General features: G+C 36.0%; 1 protein-coding gene across 1 annotated transcript in view; it reads right to left on the reverse strand.

Annotated features, from left to right (window-relative positions):
- Mctp1 (multiple C2 and transmembrane domain containing 1) overlaps positions 1-27,836 on the reverse strand; it is an 865,685-nt gene that overhangs the window by 283,051 nt on the left and 554,798 nt on the right. The window contains exons 4-6 of the mRNA XM_032897068.1: positions 23,283-23,362; positions 18,478-18,550; positions 10,417-10,455 (exon numbers count right to left, since the gene is read on the reverse strand). Coding sequence (XP_032752959.1) covers positions 10,417-10,455; positions 18,478-18,550; positions 23,283-23,362 — 192 coding nt within the window. The remainder of the gene's footprint in view (positions 1-10,416; positions 10,456-18,477; positions 18,551-23,282; positions 23,363-27,836) is intronic.

Consider the following 27,836-nt stretch of genomic DNA (forward strand, 5'->3'; position numbering starts at 1 on the left):
GAAGGAATTAAAAATGGAAATAGAAGCAATGAAGAAAGAACACAGGGAAACAACCCTGGATATAGAAAACCAAAGGAAGAGACAAGGAGCCTTAGATACAAGCATCACCAACAGAATACAAGAGACAGAAGAGAGAATCTCAGGAGCAGAAGATTCCATAGAAATCATCGACACAACTGTCAAAGATAATGTAAAACGGAAAAAGCTACTGGTCCAAAACAGACAAGAAATCCAGGACTCAATGAGAAGATCAAACCTAAGGATAATAGGTATAGAAGAGAGTGAAGACACCCAGTTCAAACGACCAGTAAATATCTTCAAGAAAATCATAGAAGAAAACTTCCCTAATCTAAAGAAAGAGATGCCCATAAGCATACAAGAAGCCTACAGAACTCCAAATAGATTGGACCAGAAAAGAAACTCCTCCCAACACATAATAGTCAAAACACCAAACACACAAAATAAAGAAAGAATATTAAAAGCAGTAAGGGAAAGTGGTCAAGTAACATATAAAGGCAGACCTATCAGAATCACACAAGACTTCTCGCCAGAGACTATGAAAGCCAGAAGATCCTGGACAGATGTCATACAGACCCTAGGAGAACACAAATGCCAGCCCAGGTTACTGTATCCTGCAAAACTCTCAATTAACATAGATGGAGAAAACCAAGATATTCAATGACAAAGCCAAATTTATACAATACCTTTCTACAAATCCAGCCCTACAAAGGATAATAAATGGTAAAGCCCAACATAAGGAGGCAAGCTATACCCTAGAAAAAGCAAGAAACTAATTGTCTTGGCAACAAAACAAAGAGAAGAAAAGCACACAAACATAACCTCACATCCAAATATGAATATAACAGGAAGCAATAATCATTATTCCTTAATATCACTCAACATCAATGGTCTCAACTCCCCAATAAAAGACATAGATTAACAAACTGGATACGCAATGAGGACCCTGCATTCTGCTGCCTACAGGAAACACACCACAGAGACAAAGATAGACACTACCTCAGAGTGAAAGGCTGGAAAACAACTTTCCAAGCAAATGGTCGGAAGAAGCAAGCTGGAGTAGCCATTCTAATATCAAATAAAATGAATTTTCAACTAAAGGTCATCAAAAAGATAAGGAAGGACACTTGATATTCATCAAAGGAAAAATCCACCAAGATGAACTCTCAATCCTAAATATCTATGCCCCAAATACAAGGGCACCTACATACGTAAAAGAAACCTTACTAAAGCTCAAAACACACATTGCACCTCACACAATAATAGTAGGAGATTTCAACACCCCACTCTCATCAATGGACAGATCATGGAAACAGAAATTAAACACAGACGTAGACAGACTAAGAGAACTCATGAGCCAAATAGACTTAACAGATATTTATAGAACATTCTATCCTAAAGCAAAAGGATATACCTTCTTCTCAGCTCCTCATGGTACTTTCTCCAAAATTGACCATATAATCGGTCATAAAACAGGCCTCAACAGATAGAGAAAGATAGAAATAATTCCATGCGTGTTATCAGACCACCACGGGCTAAAGCTGGTCTTCAATAACAATAAGGGAAGAACGCCCACATATACAAGAAGTTGAACAATGCTCTGCTCAATGATAACCTGGTGAAGGAAGAAATAAGAAAGAAATTAAAGACTTCTTAGAATTTAATGAAAATGAAGGTACAACATACTCAAACTTATGGGACACAACGAAAGCTGTGCTAAGAGGAAAACTCATAGCTCTGAGTGCCTGCAGAAAGAAACAGGAGAGAGCATATGTCACCAGCTAGACAGCACACCTAAAAGCTCTAGAACAAAAAGAGGCAAATACACCCAGGAGGAGTAGAAGGCAGGAAATAATCAAACTCAGAGCTGAAATCAACCAAGTAGAAACAAAAAGGACCATAGAAAGAATCAACAGAACCAAAAGTTGGTTCTTTGAGAAAATCAACAAGATAGATAAACCCTTAGCCAGACTAACAAGAGGACACAGAGAGTGTGTACAAAGTACCAAAATCAGAAATGAAAAGGGAGACATAATGACAGAATCAGAGGAAATTTAAAAAATCATCAGATCCTACTACAAAAGCCTATATTCAACAAAACTTGAAAATCTGCAGGATATGGACAATTTCGTAGACAGATACCAGGTAATGAAGTTAAATCAGGAATAGATAAACCATTTAAAAAACCCCATAACTCCTAACGAAATAGAAGCAGTCATTAAAGATATCCCAACCAAAAAGAGGCCAGGTCCAGAAGGGTTCAGTGCAGAATTCTATCAGACCTTCATAGAAGACCTTATACCAATACTATCCAAACTATTCCACAAAATTGAAACAGAAGGAGCACTACCGAATTACTTCTATGAAGCCACAATTACTCTTATACCTAAACCACACATAGACCCAACAAAGCAAGAGAGCTTCAGAACAATTTCCCTTATAAATATCAACGTAAAAATATTCAATAAAATTCTGGCAAACCGAATCCAAAAGCACATCAAAACAATCATCCACCATCAAGTACGCTTTATCTGAAGCATGCAGGGATGGTTTAATATATGGAAAAACATCAACGTGATCCATTATACAAACAAACTGAAAGAACAAAACCACATCATCATTTCATTAGATGCTGAAAAAGCATTTCACAAAATTCTACACCCCTTCATGGTAAAAGTCCTGGATAGAATAGGAATTCAAGGCCCATACCTAAACATAGTAAAAGCCATATACAGGAAATCAGTAGCTAACATTAAACTAAATGGAACTTGATGCAATCCCCCTAAAAGCAGGGACTAGACAAGACTGCCCACTCTCTCCCTACTTATTCAATATAGTTCTTGAAGTTCTAGCCAGAGCAATCAGATAACAAAAGGAGATCAAGGGGATACAGATTGGAAAAGAAGAAGTCAAAATATCACTATTTGCAGATGATATGATAGTATATGATAGTGTAGTGATCCCAAAAGTTCCGCCAGAGAACTACTAAAGCTGATAAACAACTGCAGCAAAGTGGCTGGGTATAAAATTAACTCAAATAAATCAGTAGCCTTCCTCTACACAAAAGAGAAACAGGCCGAGAAAGAAATTAGGGAAATGACACCCTTCATAATAGTACCAAATAATATAAAGTACCTCGAAGTGACTGTAACCAAGCAAGTAAAAGATCTGTACAATAAGAACTTCAAGCCTCTGAAGAAAGAAATTGAAGAAGACCTCAGAAGATGGAAAGATCTCCCATGCTCATGGATTGGCAGGATTAATATAGTAAAAATGGCCATTCTACCCAAAGCGATCTACAGATTCAATGCAATCCCCATCAAAATACCAATCCAATTCTTCAAAGAGTTAGACAGAACAATTTGCAAATTCATCTGGAATAACAACAAACCCAGGATAGCTAAAAGTATCCTCAACAATAAAGACTTCTGGAGGAATCACTATCCCTGAACTCAAGCAGTATTACAGAGCAATAGTGATAAAAACTGCATGGCATTTGTACAGAGACAGACAGATAGACCAGTGGAATAGAATTGAAGACCCAGAAATGAACCCACACACCTAGTGGTCACTTGATTTTTGACAAAGGAGACAAAACCATCCAATGGAAAAAAGATAGCATTTTCAGCAAATGGTGCTGGTTCAACTGGAGGTCAACATGTAGAAGAATGCAGATCGATCCATGCTTATCACTCTGTACAAAGCTTAAGTCCAAGTGGATCAAGGACCTCCACATTAAACCAGATATACTCAAACTAACAGAAGAAAAGGTGGGGAAGCATCTCAAACACATGGGCACTGGAGAAAATTTCCTGAACTAAACATTAATGGCTTATGCTCTAAGATCAAGAATCGACAAATGGGATCTCATAAAACTACAAAGCTTCTGTAAGGCAAAGGACACTGTTGTTAGGACAAATCAGCAACCAACAGATTGGGAAAAGATGTTTACCAATCCTACAACTGATATCCAAAATATACAAAGAACTCAAGAAGTTAGACCGCAGGGAGACAAATAACCCTATTAAAAATGGGGTTCAGAGCTAAACAAAGAATTCACAGCTGAGGAATGCTGAATGGCTTAGAAACACCTAAAGAAATGTTCAACATCTTTAGTCATAAGGGAAATGCAAATCAAAACAACTCTGAGAATCTACCTCACACCAGTGAGAATGGCTAAGATAAAAAACTCAGGTGACAGCAAATGCTGGTGAGGATGTGGAGAAAGAGGAACACTCCTCCATTGCTGGTGGGATTGGAAAGTGGCATGAACACTCTGGAAATCAGTCGGTTGCTCAAAAAAATTGGACATTTTACTACCTGAGGACCCAGATTTACCACTCCTGGGCATATACCCAAATGTTTGTCTAACATATAACAAAGACACATGCTTCACTATGTTCCTAGCAGCCTTATTTATAATAGCCAGAAGTTGGAAAGATGCCCTTCAACAGAGGAATGGATACAGAAAATGTGGTTCATCTACACAATGGAGTACTACTCAGCTATCAAAAAACAATAATTTCATGAAATTCATAGGCAAATGGATAGAACTAGAAAATATTTTCCTGAGTGAGGTAACCCAATCACAAAAACAAAAACAAAACAAAAAACCAAAAAAACAAAAAACAAAAAACAAAAAAAAACCCCACACATTGTATGCACTTACTGAGAAGTGGATATTAGCTCAAAAGCTCGAATTACTCAGGATACAATCCACAGACCACATGATGCTCAAGAAGTAGGACAACCAAAGTGCAGATGCTTCAGTCCTTCTTAAAAGGGGGAACAAAAATATTCATAGGAAAGGATATGGAGACAAAGTTTTGTGCAGAGACTAAGGAATGGCCATTCAGAGGTTACCCACCTGGGGATCTAGCCCATGTATATACAGCCACCAAAACTAGACAATATTGATGAAACGAAGATGTTCATGCTGATAGGAGCCTGATATAGCTGTCTCCTGAGAGGCTTGGCCAGAGCATGACAAATCCAGAGATGAGTGCTAGGAGTAACCATTGAACTGAGAATGGAGGTACCCATTAGAGGAATTACAGAAAGGATTGAAGGAGCTGAAAGGGCTTGCAACCCGATAAGAACTACAATACCAACCTACCAGAGCTAACAGGGCCTAAAGCACTACCCAAAGACTACACTGATAGACCCAGGGCTCCAGCTGCTTATGTAGCAGAGTATGCCCTTGTTGGGCACCAATCGGGGGAGAAGCCCCTGGTCCTGCCAAGGCTGGATCCACTAATGTACGGGAGTGTCAAGGTGGGGATGTGGGGAGGGTAGGTGGTAGGGGACAGGGAACATCCTTATAGAAAAATGGGAGATGGATGGGATAGGGGGATGGACGGGAAACTGGGAAAGGGAATAACATTTGAAATGTAAATAAAAAAAATCCCATTTAAAAAAAAAAGATTTTGACATGTACATTTTTATATGATTATACTAGCATTTTCTTTTCTTTTAAATAATATTTTGTTCTTTGAAAATTTCACACATGTAGCAATGTATTTTAATCATTACCCACTCCCACCCTCTTCCTACCTCCAGTTGCCCCCAGAACCCTCTACACATGTCCCTCCCATCTAATTGTCTTGTTTATTTTGTTTGTTTGTTTTCCTTTATAGCTTAAAAACTCTAATTACTTAAAAACTCCATATGAGCAAGGGTGTGGCCACTCACTGGGGTGTGGGAAACGTATCAGAAGACACATATACAAAGAAAAGTGAATCTCCCTCACAAGTCATCAACCTTCATTAGCATTTCAGCTGGTGGTGAGGCCCCTGCCATAATATGTTTTTAGATAATTGAAGTAATTTATTGATAAGATGTATGTTTTTTAGAAAGATAAGTTCTCACTATGCATTAGAGCCTGGATTGATACAATGATTCTACCTCATTCACAAACATGCTTAGCAGTCCCTTACTTATTATTATAACTATTCATCCTAACCACAGATAAACTATAAACTCTTCTGGGTTAGAACATAGGTACATGGAGCACTAAATAAACTTCAAGCTGCTTCTGAGAGGCAACTATTTCACCATTTCATTTCCATTTTTTGGTCATATATATATATATATATATATATACACACACACACACATATATACACACATATAAAGACAAGTTTTATAATATATATATATATATATATATATATATATATATATCTTCTGAGCTCATGGAGTTTTCTTGACCGGTAATTTAACCTTAAATAAATTATTTTATAATTTTAGGTGTCTTCTAAAGAATAAAGTATTGAAGCAACTCAAAGCTTTACAATTTCTCTGCCAAAATATATTTTGTCACATAAATGCAGCTCTTTGACCTAGATGTCTAAGTTTAGGAAAACATTGATTTTCTTTTTTTCTTAAAATACCACTTCTATTCTAGATAAGTGTGAGAGAGAATTCTAACTGGGCCTGATGGAAAATGGAGTTGGTTGACATAATGAATGTATTGGTGGATGTTACTACACCTAGAAAAGGAGGTATTGTGGGATTTATTATTTACTGATTTGCATACAATTAGAATCTAGCCCATATTTCTCCATCTTGCTCTGCATATGTTCATGTAGGTGCATTTTCCCTGCTGGTTATAATGTGATAATAGCTGTACTTGCAATGATAGAGAAGTTTGTCTTGAATAACATGTATGATGCCCCATATCCTCAGGAACATGGTTCAAGTAAATACTGTCTCACAAAATGTGAACAACATAAAAATTCCATGAAAGAATTTAGTAACGGCAGACCTGTGTTAGTCAAACATGAACTAAAAACTCATCACATACGATGAAGATATTGAAATGACCAGCAAGAGAAACACCTAAAGAAATGTTCAACATCATTAGTCATAAGGAAATGCAAATCAAAACAACCCTGAGATTTCACCTCACACCAGTGAGAATGGCTAAGATCAAAAAACTCAGGTGACAGCAAATGCTGGCGAGGATGTGGAGAAAGGGAACACTCCTCCATTGTTGGTGGGGTTGCAGACTGCGACAACCATTCTGGAAATCAGTCTGGAGGTTCCTCAGAAAATTGGACATTGAACTGCCTGAGGATCCAGCTATACCTCTCCTGGGCATATACCCAAAAGATGCCCCAACATATAAAAAAGACACGTGCTCCACTATGTTCATCGCAGCCTTATTTATAATAGCCAGAAGCTGGAAAGAACCCAGATGCCCTTCAACAGAGGAATGGATACAGAAAATGTACATCTACACAATGGAATATTACTCAGCTATCAAAAACAATGACTTTGTGAAATTCGTAGGCAAATGGTTGGAACTGGAAACTATCATCCTGAGTGAGCTAACCCAATCACAGAAAGACATACATGGTATGTACTCATTGATAAGTGGCTATTAGCCCAAATGCTTGAATTACCCTAGATGCCTAGAACAAATGAAACTCAAGACGGATGATCAAAATGTGAATGCAGATGCTCCTGAGAGACACAGACAGAGAATACAGCAAATACAGAGGCGTATGCCAGCAGGAAACCACTGAACTGAGAACAGGACCCTGTTGAAGGAATCAGAGAAAGAACGGGAAGAGCTTGAAGGAGCTCGAGACCCCATATGTACAGCAATGCCAACCAACCAGAGCTTCCAGGGACTAAGCCACTACCCAAAGACTATATATACATGGACTGACCCTGGACTCTGACCAAAGGTTGCAATGAATATCCTAGTAAGAGCACCAGTGGAAGGGGAAGCCCTGGGTCCTGCTAAGACTGAACCCCTAGTGAACTAGACTGTTGGGGAGGCAGCAATGGGGGGGAGGGTTGGGAGGGAACACCCATAAGGAAGGGAGGGGGGGGGGGATGTTTGCAACGGAAACCGGAAAGGGAATAACACTCGAAATGTATATAAAAATACTCAAGTTAATAATAAAAAAAAAAAAAAAAAAAAAAAAAGACCAGCAAATATTTAGATGATGGGAAATTCTATGAGCTATTTCACCTTGTAAACAAGGGAGATGTTTGCATGACAAAAGGCTAATCAGCTTAGTACTCTGCTGTCTGCATCTGTATTTAGATTATTTCTGAAAGAAACCAAGATAAGACAGAGAAGCTCCAAACCACAGATAACAACATCTCGCTATGTGCAAATCTTTACTGGGAAGGTTTGACAGATATTTTTGCACCCTTGGTGCTCAAAGACAAGCTTTATACTATAGACCAGTCTGAGGATGAAAGGAGATTTCATCCAGGTAACTGAGACTCTAGATATTTAAGTATAGCTCAAGCATATTCTTTTTAAAAACAAAAGGAGAATTATCCCTACCAAGACACATATTTTAAGGTGAAGAGTTAGAAGGACAATATATTTCAGTAAAGCAGCAACATATCCTAAACCCACCTACCCTGCACACTTATCCCTTAGTTCTAGAAGTAGCTGCCTGGAGGAAAGGATTCAGTAACAGTATCAATTTGGGGATGTGTGAAGATCAGTGAAGTAAGTAATAATTAGAAATGTGAAGTTTTTCATGTACTTTTAAAATACAACACTGTATCTGGTGAATATGAAAAGTGTTTTAGGGCATAGTAAAAATTTGAATGAATTATCAAGCATTCATTATATCTCGTATAAATAAAACAAAATGAGTGAACTGATTCTAACTCAGTTTGCATTTTAAATTTCTGTAAAAATGTAACAAATTAAAAAATCCCTTAGTCTAGTATTAACCATTGTACAAAATATAACCTGTCAAGTATTCAAAAGAATGCTGAATGAGACACAGGCGTTTTGCATCTATAGTGGCAAAATTTAAATTAATAACTAATTATAAAGCGCTAAAGTTTTAAGTGTAAAATAATGTAAATAACATATTTATTGTTCATTTAATTTTTATAGATTCAAGAAAGTTATGTGGATTTATTTGTACTTTATCATTAAGGTTATTTTAAAGAAATTATGTCATCTATCTATCTATCTATCTATCTATCTATCTATCTATCTATCTGAATATATGTTAGAATGGGTCTTCCTCTCAAGCCCATGCTGACCTTTTATTTTCTTCCTTCATCTTCTGAAGTGCTGAGAGCTCAGGTGCCTACCAATGTACACAGTCAAAAACAATACCTCTATACTCTCTCTCGTATTTTAATAAAATAGATTATTCATAATAATTATTACACGATATAATATCCAGTCCTAGTTAAACTCATTTGAAAGAGGTAATTCTGCTAACTATTTGTGAGTTAGCAGGTTTTTACACAAATATATCATCATAGAAACACACGATGAGGAAAGTCTTATGTATATTTTTAAATCAACATGCTTTTAATATACTATTAATTCTAAAAATCACAGTTACAAAGACAAACAATACAACAAAGCTTTAAAAGTATTTGAAGTTTTATTTTGCTTAATAAGACCACAGTGAATTCCCAAAAATATTCAGCAACTTTGTCCAGTGTGTGTCTTTCGAGTGATGGCCTTTTGGTGAATTATCTCTTGGTTTTCAGCAGAGTAAGAACTGGAAAGTAGCTAACGACATGTAAGAAGTACTTTATAAAACAGATTAAGACACCATAGCAAACATAAATCAATATTTATTATATATATATTTTCTTAATTCCCAAAGAAAAGGAAAATGATGAAATTGAATAACAACTTAAATAATAGCATGATTTGATCAGAATGGAAGGAGAAAGATTGCCAATGTTCCAGGGTCTAAAAAAATCAGAACTATTAAAAGCAATATTGTTCTTTTAAGTAGAAATTTGAATAAATGTCATTTTATCAAGGAAATCTGATTTGTTTCAAAGCACAGTTATGTAAAAGTTCAGTTTCATCTTGATAATTATGTTCAAGAGTGGTGTCTTCACCAAAGGTACTAAAATATGTGACTTACATATCTTAAGATAGAAAGCTTAAGACATTCCTAGAGCCTCCATGTTTCTTGTTCTGGAAGTGAGATGAGGTACTGTAGGGAGAACTGTCCTCAAGGCGCCATGACACAAGGACTTGTGAATTTAGAAAGCCCATACTCAATTTTCTATGAAACAAAACAAAACAGGATATTTCATGCCCCCTCTGGAGTTGTCCCTGCTCCAATTCATCACTTCCATTTGAGAGCAGAGTGATTTTGTAGACCCTGTTGTGCACATAGTAGTGATTGGATGCTGCAAATGAGGCTGGAGAGTGATTGGAGAGCAACAGGAGAATGGTCTGGGTGCTCTGGACCAGTGAGGTTCCTACTGACTTAGAAAGCGTCGCATGATTTGATTAAATATTATGGGGAGGAAAAAAAGAGCAACTGGCAATGATGAAACTTTGTGGTGCAGCTTGGAAGGGGATGAGAGGAATTTGGAAAAGCAGCTAAGAGTCTTCTCAACAAGGAAAGCTGAAGATCACATGCTAAGAATTACCTTACTGGATCTTTTCCAACTCTTCCTCATTAGCATTGTCTGTAAATGAAATAAAGCACTTCATTATCTTTCTGAATAGGCTGAATAGGGCAGCCATTGTTTTTGAGGGGAAGTGTAACATTAATTGGTCCTTTTAATAACTGCTTTATTCACATAGACACACACACACACAGGCCCGCACGTACACATGCACACATGCACGCATGCACATGTGTGTGTGTGTGTGAGAGAGAGAGAAAACTTTAACATTCAAGTAGTCTTTCTGGTAAGAGTTCACTTGCATTATTCTTTGTATGAAGAATTGAGACAGTATTTTTAATATAATGGATGACTTGGAATTGGGATTAGTAAATTCTGAGTTAGAAATACAAACTGAGTTCTTCTATTTGGAGGTGAGGGTTAAGGATACACTTTACTTAATTGGGTATATAACATTTTTTCTTCAACCTACACCCAAAGCTGTCGCCTTGGTCACATTTTAGATTTAGCCACATTTTAGAAACACTTACGCATTTAGTTAATTATTAACTGTATTGTTGTCTACAATGTTTCCAACACAGAAAAAAGGCTAGTTAATTCTTTTTTGTTTTGTTTTGTTTTTTACTAAAGTGCATCCTCTATAATATTCTGTTTAGGTCACAGTGAGAGGTCAGTCTGGATAAATGCTTTACTTAACCTCTGGAGAGTTGTTGTGAATGCTTAAGATGATTGGTCTCTTGCTTTTGCACAAAGTAAAGCATAAAGCCTCCCTCAAATTTAAATAATTTCTTCTATTTACTATTAAGCATTTCCCTTAAGTACCTAGATGTAAACACTCCTCTTTGTCCTACCATGTCTTATGGTAGTCTTTAAGACAGATGACAAGGAAACTGGGGAATACTTAGGGGAAAGCTTGCTCTGTCTGTGCTAGGGAACTGCATCAATGTCAAGAGCTGCATCACTTTTATCAGAACTCCTTATGAGAAGGATCCATTCTAGAAAGTACTCATGCCTCATACAAATAGAGGGTAGAAAGTATTTTCACGTAAGACCACACTATCTTTCACCTAATGGGGAGGGAATAGAAGGAGGGAATGGAATTATGTAGCAACTTTAGAATAGGAAATAGAAGAATCAAAACATTCCCAAAGACCTTGCTATATTTCTTTTATTTTTGTCTTCATAAAGTCCATTGACCAAAACATTAAAGAGTAACAGATTTCCAAATGTTATAAAAATCCCACTCCCTGGTTTTCAAGTAGATCAGGAAACAGCAAAATACTGTTATCAATACTACAAGAAAGTTAATATTTTCTAAGTGTTAAGGTACAATTCATTTTGAAGCAACACATTCAACTACTGGGTTAGAGAGACAGACATTATACACACCAAATAGACACTTGTTATTATAGGTAGATGTGTGATTATTATCAGCACCTGATGATCGCAAATAATAATAACATAATCACCATCTTCATATCATCAAAGGTCATCTGCAACAAAATTCTTTAGTGGTTAGGTATACCCATAAGAGCTCTCCAATCAAGAGTCCAATAACAAAGGTTCAACTTTGTCAGAAAATAGAGTTTCAACGCATTTGAACACAGCAATTTTTGGAGACAATATTTGAGTCAAAACCAATCAATTAAAATAAAGAGAAAAATTTAAAGTACCTTCACTAGTGGTCATTTGTCAGCATCATTGACTATCTAAGGATCATATAAAATCCATTCTGAAAAAAGTGCTAGGCTATCAAGGGGATGGAAACATTAAGATGGTAGATTTGGGTTAAAAAAGAAACCTCAATTACAGTAATTCATAGAAAAGTTAAAAAAAAAAGCCAAATGAACTTAATAGAATAACTACTGCCATTGTCATCTTTACAAACTGTTAAAGAAGGCTATTTGGGCAATGTTAAAGATAAAAGACCAGTACGTTCTAGAAATATACAGCTTAAATTTTGTTCCATGATTGTAACTTCAGCTGAGAATCATATGAGTTAGGGTTTGAGAAGGCCAGTCTATGACTATAGCACCATTTCTGGGTCTTCATTAGCAACTCAACCTTACTTGAAGCCACCATAAGGATAAGTGGCATAGGAATACAGCCAATGACAGCATTGTAGAAGCAATTGCTTTTAAAAGACTTAAGTATCATTTTTAACTTCCTTTTGTTGTTATGATTTTAGTAGATTATCCTGCTGATATACATACAAAAAAGCACAGAACAGATAGTATACACATCTTATAAAACATACACATTTAACACTTTGTAACAGATATGTCTTTAAACATTGTATAAAAGGTATAAGACATATCAAAATTAAACCAAAATATAAAATTTGCTTTTAACTCGTATAAGGCCACATAGTATTAATTCATATGTTTCTGGGGACTTCCCAATTTTCAACCTTATCCAAGCAATCTGCAGAGCTAAGTTATCTAAGAGAGTGTGTAACACAAATTAACTCACTTTTATGTCACAAATTCTCCAATGAAGAAAGCTGTGTATTGAACTCTGCTAGGAAAAGAGCCAGAAAAAAACTCAAACACACTGTCAAACAAAAATACCACGGGACACACATGTATACATTACATACTTTTTCAGATTCAAGCTAGGACATGCAATCAAAACAGAAATAACAGTTGTGCCATGCAGTACAGCCACATGATGCCATGGAGACTTTGGCTTCTTGTACACACAACGCTGGGGACTCACAAATAGAAGTAAACATATATGTTCACATCAGGAAGTTAAAAAATAGATGTAGTCATGTACCCAGTGCAGTAGATTTTGATATTGGCAATGATGAAATATATTTGCTTGTAATCCGTCCATACATCTTAAATTGCTTTAATTAGATGTCATGTGTTACCAAAGTTTTAGTAGTAGGTTATTCAACTTATCCTTTGATTTGGCTGATTTCTAGAAGTGGCAATCTAGAAAAAATTATCTCAACTGCATTATTCATGGAGTACATTGTCACTATTTTGTGGTGCACATGGAACTCACTGAAATCTTAGTGCTTTATAACACTATGTCCCATGTAATCCAGTTCTTCTATTCCTAGTTTTATTACAAAACTGTTAATATTATATTTCCTACTGATTGTTAGGACATACTTGCTAAGGCTTTAGAAACTCATCTCATCAATTTTTGTTTTAATTAATGTAAAAATATTTAGCAAAATTTTATAAACAAAGGGATAAGAAATGTGTGGTTGTTGACCTAAAGTCTATCCCAAAAACCTAAGATAAATTATTTCCGAGCTAATATGCAAAGAGAACAGAAAATTTCCTTTCATGTTGCTGTGTATGGAGGAGCAACCTCACCCTAACTCCCTCAATATACATCCTTCGCATTGACAAAGACTATGAAGTATTCCGTGACTAATATTTTAGTTTGAATTTTTTCTGAATAAGAGTTGTTCCTGGGCAGTTTGTGACAGTTCAGCATTTCATTTTCACAGTAGCGGTATGAACTACATTTAAAATAGGGAAATTGAAGTAGAAGATATATTGGATCTCTGATTGTTCGTAAACGAGAAATGTCAAATGTGTCCCAGACCATACTTTGCTAATGTTAGATATATTGCCCAAGGAAGAAAAGAAAATGCCATGTCTATCCATTGTAATGAAAAATATCTGAGAAGAACAATATAGCCAATCATTAAAACACTAATTTTAAGAATCTTCCAAAGTTAGTTAGATCATTATGTAATCATGATATAATGGCATTTGTAACAACTTCAAGGATTTCAATATTAAATTTAGAATGAAATTAACATGAGAATACTTCCTCCTTATAAGACATGGAATATTCACTAGGTATAGGATGCTAGACTAGGTTTTGAGAAATGTCATCACAAGAACATTTTGCAGACTTACACATGTATTATTAAATATAATATATTGTAATAAATGTACCATATACATATATCCTTCTTCCTGAGAAAAGCATATAGATTGGAGGTTAGGTGAAATAAAAGCATACCTTCAGCAACACAGTTGACACTGACAGGTTGGGCTTGAAAGGTAGAGAAGTTTACATGACAGGAAGTTACAAGTAAGAGAATATATCATGCTTGTTGGGATGCTGCTCATTGGTTTGTAGATATTGTAGGATTAGATATAGATTGATGAACTGTTAAAGATATGAGACTTACAGAACTTTGGGGATTTGAAAAGCATTTTTCTTATAAATTCTTGCAAAAATTCCATGTATTTATAAACCCCGAGGTGTTTATATAACATGTATATATCATTGCTCAAATCAGCATATCTATCTCTGCAAACATTTACCAGAAATATCTAAAATCTCTTTTCTTAGCCCTCTGAAATAACTAGTATATTATTGGTTTATATAGTCAAACTACTATGTACCAGCACATCAGTGGTACTTGCTTCGAACTATAACTTATACACTGAACATTTGCCCATCCCTTTCTCCCATGAGTTGGTCCCAGTTTTATGTAATCAGCAATCTACCCTCCAGTTCTATGAGATGAACTTGGTTGATTGATTATGTGCTCCTTATCTAATTTACTGTCCAGTTCCATCTGTATTGCTGAAAAGGATAGAACTTCATACTCTTTGGAGCTGACTACTTATTCCATTGTAATTTTTTTAAAAAATAGATGTTGATTTGATATAAAGAGTTTGAAAAGGTATCAATAGAACAACTCTTTAGGCCAAATAAAAAGCAAATCTCAAATATGTTTACCTTTATAGTTATACTTAGATAATACTCATATTTCTATATAATATAGGATATTAGAATAGCTGGAATACCAGATCCCAGTAGACTTTTCCATTTTCTCTATTTTAGCTTTCTGTCCATCCTAACTGCCAAGGACCTTGTTGTTGATTACAACCATGAGGATTAGCTAGGGTAGTCACTAGGCTCACTCTTCTCTCTACCTCCTTGGGTGTGACCAAGGTCAGGATGAGAAGTCGAGTAGTGCTCCCAGTCATGGCTGACTTGGTCAGCTCTAGAGGCCTTGCTCAGCTTTGCCTGAGTCATTTGTTTTTCTGAGGAGAAGAGGGACTAGGGGGAATTAATGACAGCATGGAAGGATGCACCATCTCCTACATGGGCAACAAAGCAATCCAGCACAGATGGCAACTCTGAAAATTGAAGGTATGAAATAAGGTTGTGAATGATGAACACCTGGCAGCTAGGACATCCATGAAACACGGTCAAACTATTTGAGATACGGCAATAGCGTGACAGCTTTTAGGTGAAAATCTTTGTGTCAAAGGTGAATGTGACTGGAGATAAACAAAGAGGAAGGAAAAGGAGACACATTAAACAGCATTTTGATGAGTAACTTTTCCATTATTCATTTAATTTCTTTTTTATTCATATGTAAGAAGTCACTGATGGTCACCTCTTGGTTGCTATATTTTTTTCTAATTACAAATACCTTGTGCCTGTGATGTAAATTTGAGCTTGTTGGGTTGTCTTTTCAAGGACTGTTGAAAATAAGTAATGTGAGAAGTATCCTTGTCAATGCTCACATGTGCCTCTCAGTCATTGGAACTCAATAGTTCCTTTGTTTTCTTGATAACTAATTCTACCCCTTACACTCACAGGTTGAAGCTAGGATCCTTTTTTTTTTTTTTTAAATTGATATTTTCTAATTTACATTTCAAAATTTATTGCCTTTCCCAGTTTCCTGTCCATAAGCCCTCTATCACCTTCCCCTCCCCTTCTTCTATAAGGGTGTTCCCTCCCTTTCCCCCCTTCCCCTCCTCCCTTGCATTCCCCTACACTGAGGGGTCCAACCTTGGCAGGACCAAGGGGCTTCTCCTTCCTTTGGTGCCCAACAAGGCTGTCCTCTGCTCCATATGCCGCTGGGATGCTAGGATCTTTAAAAAGTGTCCTTTTTTACAGACTATCCATTATCAAGTCTCCTAAATAACCAGAAAAGCAGTCACATCATCTAAGTCTTTGGTAATACTACCGGCCGGTGGTCTGGGGATACAGAGGACTTCAGGCTAGTTATTTTCATTTATTGAGTGCTGCACTGAATTAAATTAGAAAAGAAAACCAACACAGGATTAGTGTTTCACCAAACTGTCTTGACTTGTTTCTAACCTTTTACCGGCAAACCTGCCAATCCTCCTCCTTCACCTCTTTGGATTCCTACTTAGAGCCTCATCATCTTTCAGTAGAGTTTACAACAGTCTTCTAATCTGTCTTCATCCATATCCCTTTAATGCATTTTCTACAATGTACGGGCATTTTTTTTTTTTTTTTTTTTACGGGCAAATACAATCATGCTGTTTTCCCTTTGCAGACCTTGCCATAATTCATTCCTCACTGCTACTTGGATAAAGTTTACAATCTTACCATGGACAAGAGGCCCTCCATAGTTTAGGCATCTCTCTTCCACTCTGTAGCATGTAGCATGGTGCTTCCCCCACACCCCTCTCTCCTCTGTTTCTTTGTCCATGGGGTCTTTCCGTGTGCTCCTTCCTCTACCTTATGTGTGTCTCTTTCTGAGTTTCATTTTCTTATAGTTCTTAGTTTCCTTCTTACCTCAGCATTGACTTGACATCCTTAGAGAATCCTAGACCCACACAGATAGGAACAAATTTTCTGTTTTCTGTTTTCTTATAAATTTGTCTTTTATAACACTAAATTAGTTATCATCTTCTGTTTTTCTCAGTGAATCACTGGACATTCAATTTCTAATGTGTCCTAAATACCAGCACAGCAGCTGCCTTCTGGTTAGCACCTGAATTATTTAAATAAAGTACAAAATGAAAATTTAAAATGTACACCTATTATGGACTAGAAATATAAAATTTACTTCCTAATTTGTGGTACTGGTGACTTCTAACTGATGAGCTCTCTCTGTAAATGATAGTATTCTTTGAACGAGCTTTTCCTCAGCTGCCCCTCTGATTACACATGTGTACTCAGCTGCACCCCTGCCACACTCTACATTCGGTGGGTGCCCTGTACACTCAACACACGGTGTTCTCATGGCAGGTACTATGTAGGAAGATTTCCCCTTAAAATAAGGTTTTAAGTAACATATAAACCATTGTTTAATTTTTAAGGATTGAAAGGGATTCTCCTTAAAGTGGTAATTTTTTTTTTTTTGGTGAGTTTAGGAAAAAAACCTTCAGTTTTGAAGTTTTTGGGATTCACTATTGTTTACCTATAATCTTGATAAAAGTGTCAACAATATCTTTTAATAGATAAGCTATACCAACTTGAATGATACATTATTTTAAAACAGGAATATAAGTATTACAGAAAGAGTGTTTTGGTAACCTCTAACAATTTTATCTACTACAAAAAGGCGTCCAAGCTATAGTATTTTCCAGGTATATGAATGAATATTGAGCCTACAAACCATCTCTGGCAAGTTGTGGCAGAAAGTATACTGCCAAGCACACTGATATGGATCATACCTGGTACTTGTTTGGGTTCCTTCAATAATGTGGAAGTCACAGCCTCCTCTGTAGCCCTCATTCATTTCTCATAGTAGCATGGTGTACAAGTACAAATAGCTATGCAGATATATGGAAACGCATTGAGAACATGAAGAGGCCACACTTATCCAGTAAACAACCACCAGAGAGCAGAAACTCTGTTATAATTGCACCGTATTTTCCTTGTATGACCTATTTGGTGATACAGTCAAAATAGTAGAGTCTTGGATAGCTCCATGTGAAATTTCAAATATTCAAATTTACTAATCAATGTATTCCCTGAAACAATACAAATGTTTGCCTATAATATACATGCCTGAAATTGATTACTAAAATTATAAAGGGGTATAAACCTATTTATTTGCAACAAGAGGTTCTGATCTGGAGCAGGGGTCAGGAAATTTGAGATGAAGAGACACAAGGAGCATGGATAAATGATACAGAGGATACTCTTCACATAGAAACCAAGAACAGGCTAGAATTTCATGTGCACCTGTTCTTAATTATTACTTCTGTATCCTAAGGGGCTCTAAGCACCTGCAGCAAGTCAAGCAAGAAGAGTTTTTACTGTGCCCAGGGGATCCGGAGACTTACTACATCCCCTGGGTTCACCTTCCTAGGCGTGAAGGATGACTGACAGCAAAATGATTCCAAGGTCATGGTCAGGATAATGGGGATCTTTCAGAGTTAAGGTGACATCTGTGGGCCTGTGACATAAAATATTTAGATTGGGAATAGTCATTGAGTACATAACTCCAAAGTTATCTTAATCGATAATTCATTAAGAAAATTTCTATTCTTTTGATCTCTTAGAACAGTTTTTGCTGTTATTAAAATACTACCATTGTATTCAATTCATTCAATAAGCTGCACGCCCCATGGAGGTGCTTGAGTTCATTGGGTAAATTTCTTCACGTTATGAGGTTCTAGAAAGTAGCTGAGAGAACGAACCCCATTCAAAGATCTCTTCCATGATCTGTAAGCTCACCAGGTGAAGTCCAGCTGTTTTCCATATATCTAAGCCCAGCAACTGAATGAAGGTATAGCTTCTTACTGAGCAGCGATATTATTTAAAATGAATAGAAAGGTGTGAGAAGAGAAAGTATATAAAACATAACTTGCTGCCTGGTGCCCTTTGCCCGGCATTAGGGGAAGGAGCTAAAGCAGACACAGATGCTGGAGAGATGCAGGTCAAAATATTGACGATCTTCGGCCCTATAACTTTCTAACTATGCTGAAGCTGACCCATTCTGGAGACTTAACACTCTCTTGCTTATTCTGTGCCCGGCAACCACTGGCTTCTTACTTTTACTTTTTGCTTTATTTTACTACTTAAATCCATCGTACCGTTCTGTGCTGAAAACTGAACTCTTTCTTATTGTTCTATGCTTCATTAAGTGCTGAGGAAACTTCACTTTTTATCTATGTTATTTACTTTGTAAATGTTTGTACTTGATTAGCTCTAGAAAACGTAACTCTTGCTTACTTTAAAAATATCTGTGCTTCATTAGCACTATAAACTTAAGTCTTACTTACTTTACTTCTTTGTGGGCTAGAAAACATAACGCTTATTTCAATTCTCTGTCTTAGCTTTAAATTACTCTGATGCTAGAAGCTGCCGGTCTCTGGGGAATTAACACCTGGTGCTGATACATGGGATTAAGTAGAGGGTTAACTGTCAAGGCTTCTTTTTCTCTGGCCTAGAAACCTCAATGGCCAGGAGAGAGGGAGGCTTGGAGCAGTAAAACTTTAACTGAACCAGGAGAGTCACATAGCATTATGTAAAAGGAAAAACTTTTATATAGGCAATTATGCATAAACACACATACATGCATGTACACACTCATAAATCTTCATATACTCCTGTTGTTATGCTGGTTACCTATCATCATACTTACACCCACGCACACACGCACACACACACACACACACACACACACACACACACACACACACACACACACACACAGTGGAAAACAACAGCCTCCATGAGCACGTTTCATTGAACAAGTACCAGCACAGAAAAAACTCACTCATTCTGGGTAAGAAATAAACTTCAACTTTTACTGCATAAAGTAAAGTTTCTTACCTTTCATTGCTAAGTGAATTAAGAAGCCTGTCTCATTACACTAAAGCCTGCCTGCCTTCTCTCCCCTGCAGCTCCTTCTCAGCCTCTTTCTCTTCCCACCTACTTAATTCTGCCTATCCTTTTCTCTTCATCTGTCAGCACCCTGTAAAGCTCCTGATTTGCTTCTACTCTTTTCCATTCTTCTTCCCCCTCTACCTTCTGCCTTAGTTTCTAGTTCTTTCTGCATTTTGTGTTCTACTTACTTAAAGTCATTGTTCCTAGTTTTACACTTTCCCAGGACACATAATCACATGGAATTCCAAATATTAAAAGTTCACAAGTTTAAACTTAAATTCAAATCATAACTTGAATAAGTTTACAGCAGAGGTGTTTACATGTGTTTCCATTAAGACTAGTTATCTAGGTAGACATTCATTATCTGTCACTAGATCAATACGTTCATTGAGAGTCTAAAACTATAATCCTTATGTCTAAGTTGACATTGAAGTTTTGTTTAGATAAACCTAGTCAATAGTCTATCTTCTGTCCTTGCACCTACAATAAATCATTCATTCCTTTTAAAACTTTTAGTTAACTGTTTTATGGCATAAAGGAATATATTCCTAAATAATAAATCTTTATGCATGGTGTCTATCTAGGGCAATTAACTTGTGACATGTGAAGAATTACAAAGTCCCAATTATAACTTTCATATCACAGAAAGCTCTACTTGCAGTCGTCATTATAAAGGGCTTAATAATTACTAGAACAATTTTAGGGATTCTTCTAGAATCATCATTAGGAATTAAGAAATCATCTATTTGTCTGTATAGCATCACTAGAAGACAGTACATCTTTGTTGATCTGCAGAAAATATGTCCAATAGGGTGGGCTAATGCCCAGGGATTGTTAGATTATTTTAATAATGACAGGAAAAGCATTAATAGCAGAAATCAATCCTGAGATTTTTACCTTGGGCCTTGCCTCCAAGGGCTCATTCATTTCAGTTTCATAGCAAACCTTCTTTGGAAAATCACCTGTTAGTCTTAGTCTTTCCTAAGTGGCTGCTGACAACTTGCCTCATATTTTATAGATATATATTAAGGCAGCATATAATAATTTAAAAAACAGCTAATATTGAATATAATGATTTCAGTTTGGGGTTGTGCAAATCTATGGCAAAAACAATTTCTGAATTAGAAGCAACATAGAAACATTACTTAGACTTGAACAATATGGATTTAGATTTTGATTTACATTAAATTTAGGTTTGGATTTAGATAAGCACTCCCGAAGAAGAAAGGATGAAGACTTTAATATTATACACAATCGCTCTGAAGAAATAAATCAAATAAACTTTTAACTGAGAATGCATAGGTAATATCTTGCTTACCTGTTTTAATTAATATTGAACAGACAAGGTTATTATAATTCAGCACAAATCGGTTTCTGCAGACCATGGAGCATCAAACAAAGGAATCATGGGATGCTTCCCAACAAAGCATCTTTTCTTGTTTTCTCATTCTTTCACTTGTCTTTTGCATTTAAAAAGAGAGTACTAAACACATATTAAACAACTTACAATGTGCTGGTTTCTTATAAAAACCAGAGAACAAAACCAACAAGATTCCTGTGTCCACAGAATTTCAATTTTTGCTACAATTTTGTTCTGGTTCTATGAAGAGACATTTGGATTAAATATGGATGAAGTAGAAATATTCAGTCCTTTCTGCCTATCAGGTTTCTTGTTTTGTGTGTGTGTGTGTGTGTGTGTGTGTGTCTGTGTGTCTGTGTGTGTATGTACACATATGTATTCTTGAAATTCACCTCAAAGAATCTGAGATTGAAGGTGCAGATTAGAAGTCTATATGTGTCTGAAGTGTTCCACCAAATGCTCTTTCACACACCAGAGATTAAAACATAGGCAGTTTTAAATATGAACACCATAATAGCTGGCAATTTATCACATAATTTTAATACATTAAGGTGTGATATGTGAAAATGTGAACCACTTTGTAATGTCAGACATCTAATTGAATCATATACAATCTGTCCTCAAATTGTTTTCAACATTAATTTAGTTATCAGTAATCATTAAAATTTGGTAGCAACAAATTGCCTTTTTATTTATTTATGCATTTATGTGTATATAGGTATGTTTGTGTACACAAGTGTCAGCAGGATGATGGTGGTGGTTACTGGAATACAATTGTGAAAGTAGTAGAGGCTATGGGCAGATGTTAGATATCTTCCTCAATCACTTCCAACATAATTATTTGAGACATGATTTCTCATTGGACCACTAGTGAGGTGTCTCACCAGTTAGTTTTCCTGGCCAATGAGCACCAGGAATCCATCTACCTGTTTCTAGTTCTCCAGTGCTGGGAATATAGTTCTACATCATTGTCCACAGCTTGTTTTATAGATTCTAGAGATCAATATTTGGGCCTTTATGCTGGGACAACAAGCACTTCACTGCTTGAGTCATAGACCAACATCAACTTTTCTTTCTAAATAAATGTGAATTTACTATCATATTATATCAATGCAGTATATACATATTTGGGATTGCAATTTGATTGGATTCTTTTAATGAATTCCTTTGATATTATAGAATAGTTTAACCTTGACATATAAATAGATAAGAATAAGAATTAAGGCATTACTACGAGGAATATGTATATCAAATTGACTTTAAAAAAAATTAGGAGAGATGGCTTAGTGGTTAAGAGCAATGACTGCTCTTCCAGAGGTCCTGAGTTCAATTCCCAGCAACCACATGGTTGCTCATAACCATCTGTAATGGGATCTAATGCCCTCTTCTGGTGTCTGAAGACAGCTACAGTGTACTCACAAAATAGATAACAAATAATTCTTTCAAAAAAGTTTAATGCTGGAGTGATTATAATTCTAGATCTTAAGATAAACTGCAGAACCATAGCAAGAAAAAACAATATGGGGGTTGGGGATTTAGCTCAGTGGTTGAGCGCTTGCCTACGAAGCGCAAGGCCCTGGGTTCGGTTCCCAGCTCCAAAAAAAAAGAACCAAAAAAAAAAAAAACAAAAAAAAACAAAAACAAACAATATGGAATATGGCACTGCTCCAAAACAGATATGTAGACCAATGGAACAAAATTGAAGACATAAACATGAACACATATAACTTCAATCACTTAATATTTGACAAAGACAGAAAAGGAATAAACTTAAGAAAAGAAAACATCTTCCAAAAAATAGTGCTGAGAAAATAGGATGGTGTGATAGAAGATACCCAGAACCTATCAGCAGGACTCTGTACTAACTGGTACTTTCTACTTCATACCAGCCAGCTCTATAATGATGCACAGCAATAGTACAATTTCTGAGAGTTACCTGTTTAACTCCAACTGTGTGAGATCGAGAAAGGCTGAGCCCATAAAGTCATCTTGCAGTCCAAAATCATAGTCAAATACCTAAGGGGACAAAGAGACAAAGCATTTCAAAATAATTTTGGAAAAACGTTTAAATGAAACACATAGATCATAAAAACTGGTTATCACTTCTACCCAGACAACTGATATACTGATATATATTTTTAAATTTGTGATGCTTTGTAATGTTAGAGTTTCATAAAACATTCAAGTTAACTACATTTTTATTTAATATTATTTATTATATCCTTCTATTTGTATTAGCAATAGAAGTTTTACAGAAGGTGTAACAAAATCAAATGAAATATAATAAACATTTTAAAATATAGGAATCACAGCTTAAAATTTTTTTATTATCATAGAAAAAATATCATAAAGCCTAGAACCGAAGTAATTTAGGTTAAGTCTCAACAAATACATCTTCTGTATATAAGTGGTAAGAAAATTACTCCATTTATTATTTATATGTTTTAAGGCTATTAAAGATAATCTTTTATATTATATACTAGTTTAATCTTAACATACAAATAAATAAGAATACAGATATTGTGGTTGAAGCATTTTGTAAAGTTAGATTAAGGATATATCAAAATTTACCTTTTATTTTTGCAAACAATTATTTGAGACAATTCTAATCAAAATTAAAGTAAAAACAAGAAATAATGAGCATGTTTCTTTCTTCATCCACACAAGTCATATATTTAAATGCTAAGATAGTCACTAAATATAGAGATAGTTACAGTTCAATGATGACTGTTAATAGACAATCCCAGAAGTTAAAAGGACATGTGTGGCTACTGCATAAAATAAGACCAGAACAATCTCTAAGGAGGTGTTTGTGTATTGAGAGAAAACAAGTGTCACACCCTTCAGTCAGAGGAAACAACAAGAGAAGGACTAAATTGTTTAATGGTCAGCAAGACGCCAATGACATTAAGTCAATATGAGACCGTTTGGAAATGGATGGTTGGAGAGTTATCTCAATGCTTAGTCAGTTTAGACCCTTCTAAAAAACTATGTAAATGAGTACTGCCTAAATTCTGACCATTTAGTGATTTTCTAGGTCATTTATTCTCTTGACTGATATTGACTGTACAGTTCACTGTGCCAGGCAATAAACACTGAGGAAAAACCAGTGGTGAGCAAAAATAACATCATTAATACTGATAGTTTAGTGAGGGGGACACATGTTTAGCAAGAAAATGTATAGTTGATTTGTGACTATACATTTTATGTGCTTTAAACAAGGCAGCAGCACAGCAACAACAATAGCAACAACAACAACAATAACAACAACAACAGCAGCAGCATGGGAAATTGGGGAAAGCAATGAAATGAAACAAGCCATAAAGCTATCCAGGGAAGTGTAGAACTATGTTGCCTAATCTTTTAAATAGAAAATGTTTGAGCACTGAATAAATATAAAAGGACAAGTCTCTTTCTGTATGGATGACCCAGTTTTAGGATATGAAACTGTGAATCAGAGAGGATTAGTAGCGCAGCATAACAGCCAGCTCATAGAGGGGAGTTTAGTCTTGAGTCTATTAGTTTTCTCCTAATACAGATCAACTAACAACAACATAATCAAATGCGCAGGAAACTTATTTTTAAGCAAAACGACAAATACTTTGTATTACAAAAGGATTCTCAGACTTGAAGAGTCACAGGGAATTTATTTAAATGGGTAAAAACATCCATCCTATCTCTTTATTATTCAATTATTTGATCTCCATACAAACTTTCCCAGTGTATTTATTGTAGAAAGCACAGTACTTCTGCAGCAGGGATTCTTGATCAATTGCCATTCCAAGCTTCTGTTTCCTGCCCCCAGGCATCTCATATGAATATACTGTACATCTTTAGCATATGCTAGCACTCTACTTGCAGGTGGTCACAGCGGTGCTTTGATAACATACAAACATTAAGGAAATTCCTTGTGAAAGTGCATAATTATGTTATTCTCAAGCATGCAACTTTTTGGACAAGGTAAGTGACAAAAAAAGATGGAAAACAATATAGTGACTTGATTACTAGGCTCTCTCCCAACATCCAATCTCTCTTCACCCTAATAGTCAGTCTTTACTATTGGAATATTAAATATTTGCTTTAGTTCTCAGTTCCCTATAAGTCAAAAAACATAAACATGGGCAAATGTAAACCTTTATTATTAAAAATCATTATAAATAAATTATTATCATTAAAATTATTAAAATCATGGTTCTAATTTCTACAAATTTATTTGTAAGAGGGAGCATTGCTCTGGGTGTATCTTAATATAGATCATAAAAGGTAGAATAAAGTAGAAAAAGTATGACCCAGTGTAGCATTAACAAGAACAATTAATGTTTACTCAGCAATTGCTGGAAGTTAGGTCCTGTTCTAAATGCATTGATTTAGATTTTAATCAAATTTCACAGTCCAGCTAGCAAGATATGAAAAATATCAAATTTGAGGGCTAGGATAAAATAAAATTCAAATCTTGTTTTGACTTTGAAAAATGGAATGTGCTTAAACTAAACATGTATAACTTGGGCAGGCAACACCATGGGAAGCATTGGGAATTCAAATATAGATGATTCCTGTATATCAAGGAACTTCCATTCTGAGAGTTGAAGACATTATGTGTCATTAGGTAGAATTTTGCTTGCTGACATGTTTGACTGTTTAAAACAATAAATATTTTACAATGTGGATTGCTGTCAATACTCAAGTGAGGGCAGGTGAAATATAAGACTAGAGTCTGTAATTGGGCAATGAAAAAAGGGAAGGAGTTTCAGAGAGAGAGAGGGGGGACCATCAGACAGTAGATGAACCTGATTCATGTGGCTTGAAATAGCTACAGGTAGCTATGAATATTATAGAAGAACATAGAATAATATAGGGCAATTTGTCCAATCTAGGTGGGTGCTTGTACTAATATATATTGGCTCTCAGTTTATTGTGTGGCATTTTGTGGGTTGAGAATTTGTTGATATGAATCTAACTGATAATTTTTGAGCCTCTGGAGTTTTCATTTTACTGGTTATGGGCATTTGTGACAGTTAGCCACAGGGGGGCCATGACTGAGAAGAAATGAGCAAGGAAACAGAAAAGACCTCAGCTTGCAGCTCCTAATGGGGGAGGGGAAACCACATTACTAGAGCATAGCCGGTGATTGTGTGGTTGATATTTTTTTTAATCGTTACTCACAACAAAGAATGAATTTACTTAACATCTCAATTCAATTATCAACCTTGAAAATTGTTCAGAGGTAATTCAGTGAAAACTCTTTTGAACACCAATCAAAAAGCCCAACTCACTTGTCAAAGTGAATTTGTCAGTTCAAATGACCAAATGTTCATAGGTAATTATGGCTTCAGGGAAATTAGACTTGGAAGTTCCAATAATTTATATCTTTCTTCATTTATTTATTTAAAAATACTGAGTGAATTATTACAATGGGCTAAGTAGGTACTTGTAATGTGTACAGCAACGAAAGCAAATCTTTGACTACTTGAAGCTTCTGTGGTGGTGGAATGATGAATGAAACATGTAATAAATAATAAATACTAGTGTATCTAGTACTACCGAATAAAGGAACAAGAGAGCTCAGGAATGGTATCCTGGTAAGGTTTCACAATGGAGGGGCAAAGAACCAAACCAAATGTACATGGCTGAAAATCCTCTCTATCTTCCAGTGATGTTCAAAACTGCTCAGTTAGTTCCTTCTAAGGGTTAACAACTTCTTGACCAGAACCTTCTTGCTAGGAGCTCCAGAGTTGAGTGATTCTTCACTCATATCCAGCATGAGTTGTTTTGTAATTTATTTTCACCAAGAATCCCTGATGCATACAGATGGGGCAGTACATGCCCCATGCCTGTTTCCATATAGATGGGGCAGCACACACTTCATACCTGTTCTTGACTGAAGATCCAGAACTAAGTGAAAAGCTAACCTGCATTCTGTGCTGGATTTATTCTTTAAACATTAATTTATTTAAATTGTTTTCATACATCATACTTGGGTCATGTTTCCCCTCCTCAGCTCCTCCCAGATCCTCCCCACTCAAGTTACTGTTATTTTTCAATAAAATAAAATGATAAAAGCACACAAAAATAGAAACAAACATGCAGAAGAGCAATAAGACAAAAAAAATGCCCAAACAAAACATAATGAACCAAAACTGTACAAAACAACAGGACTTCAGCCTTCCTTCCACACCTAGACACAGCTTCACTCCCAGGAGGTTCATCACAACCAATTTGAAGAGCAAAGAGTATACATGGAGGGACCCATGGCTCCAGCTGCATAAGTAACAGAGGATAGCTTTGTTGGATATCAATGGAAGGAGAGGCCCTTGGCCCTGGGAAGGCCTGTTGCCCCAGTGTAGGGAAGTTCCAGGGCAGGGAGGCGGGAGTGAGTGGGTGCGTAGGGAGGCACCCTCATAGAAGCAGGGGGAGGGAGGATAGGTTAGGTGTTTTCTAGAGGGGAAACTGGGAAAGGGGATAATATTTGAAAAGTAAATAAATAAAATAT

This window comes from Rattus rattus, chromosome 3 (assembly GCF_011064425.1).
Source record: "Rattus rattus isolate New Zealand chromosome 3, Rrattus_CSIRO_v1, whole genome shotgun sequence".
In the NCBI taxonomy this organism is placed as follows: domain Eukaryota; kingdom Metazoa; phylum Chordata; class Mammalia; order Rodentia; family Muridae; genus Rattus; species Rattus rattus.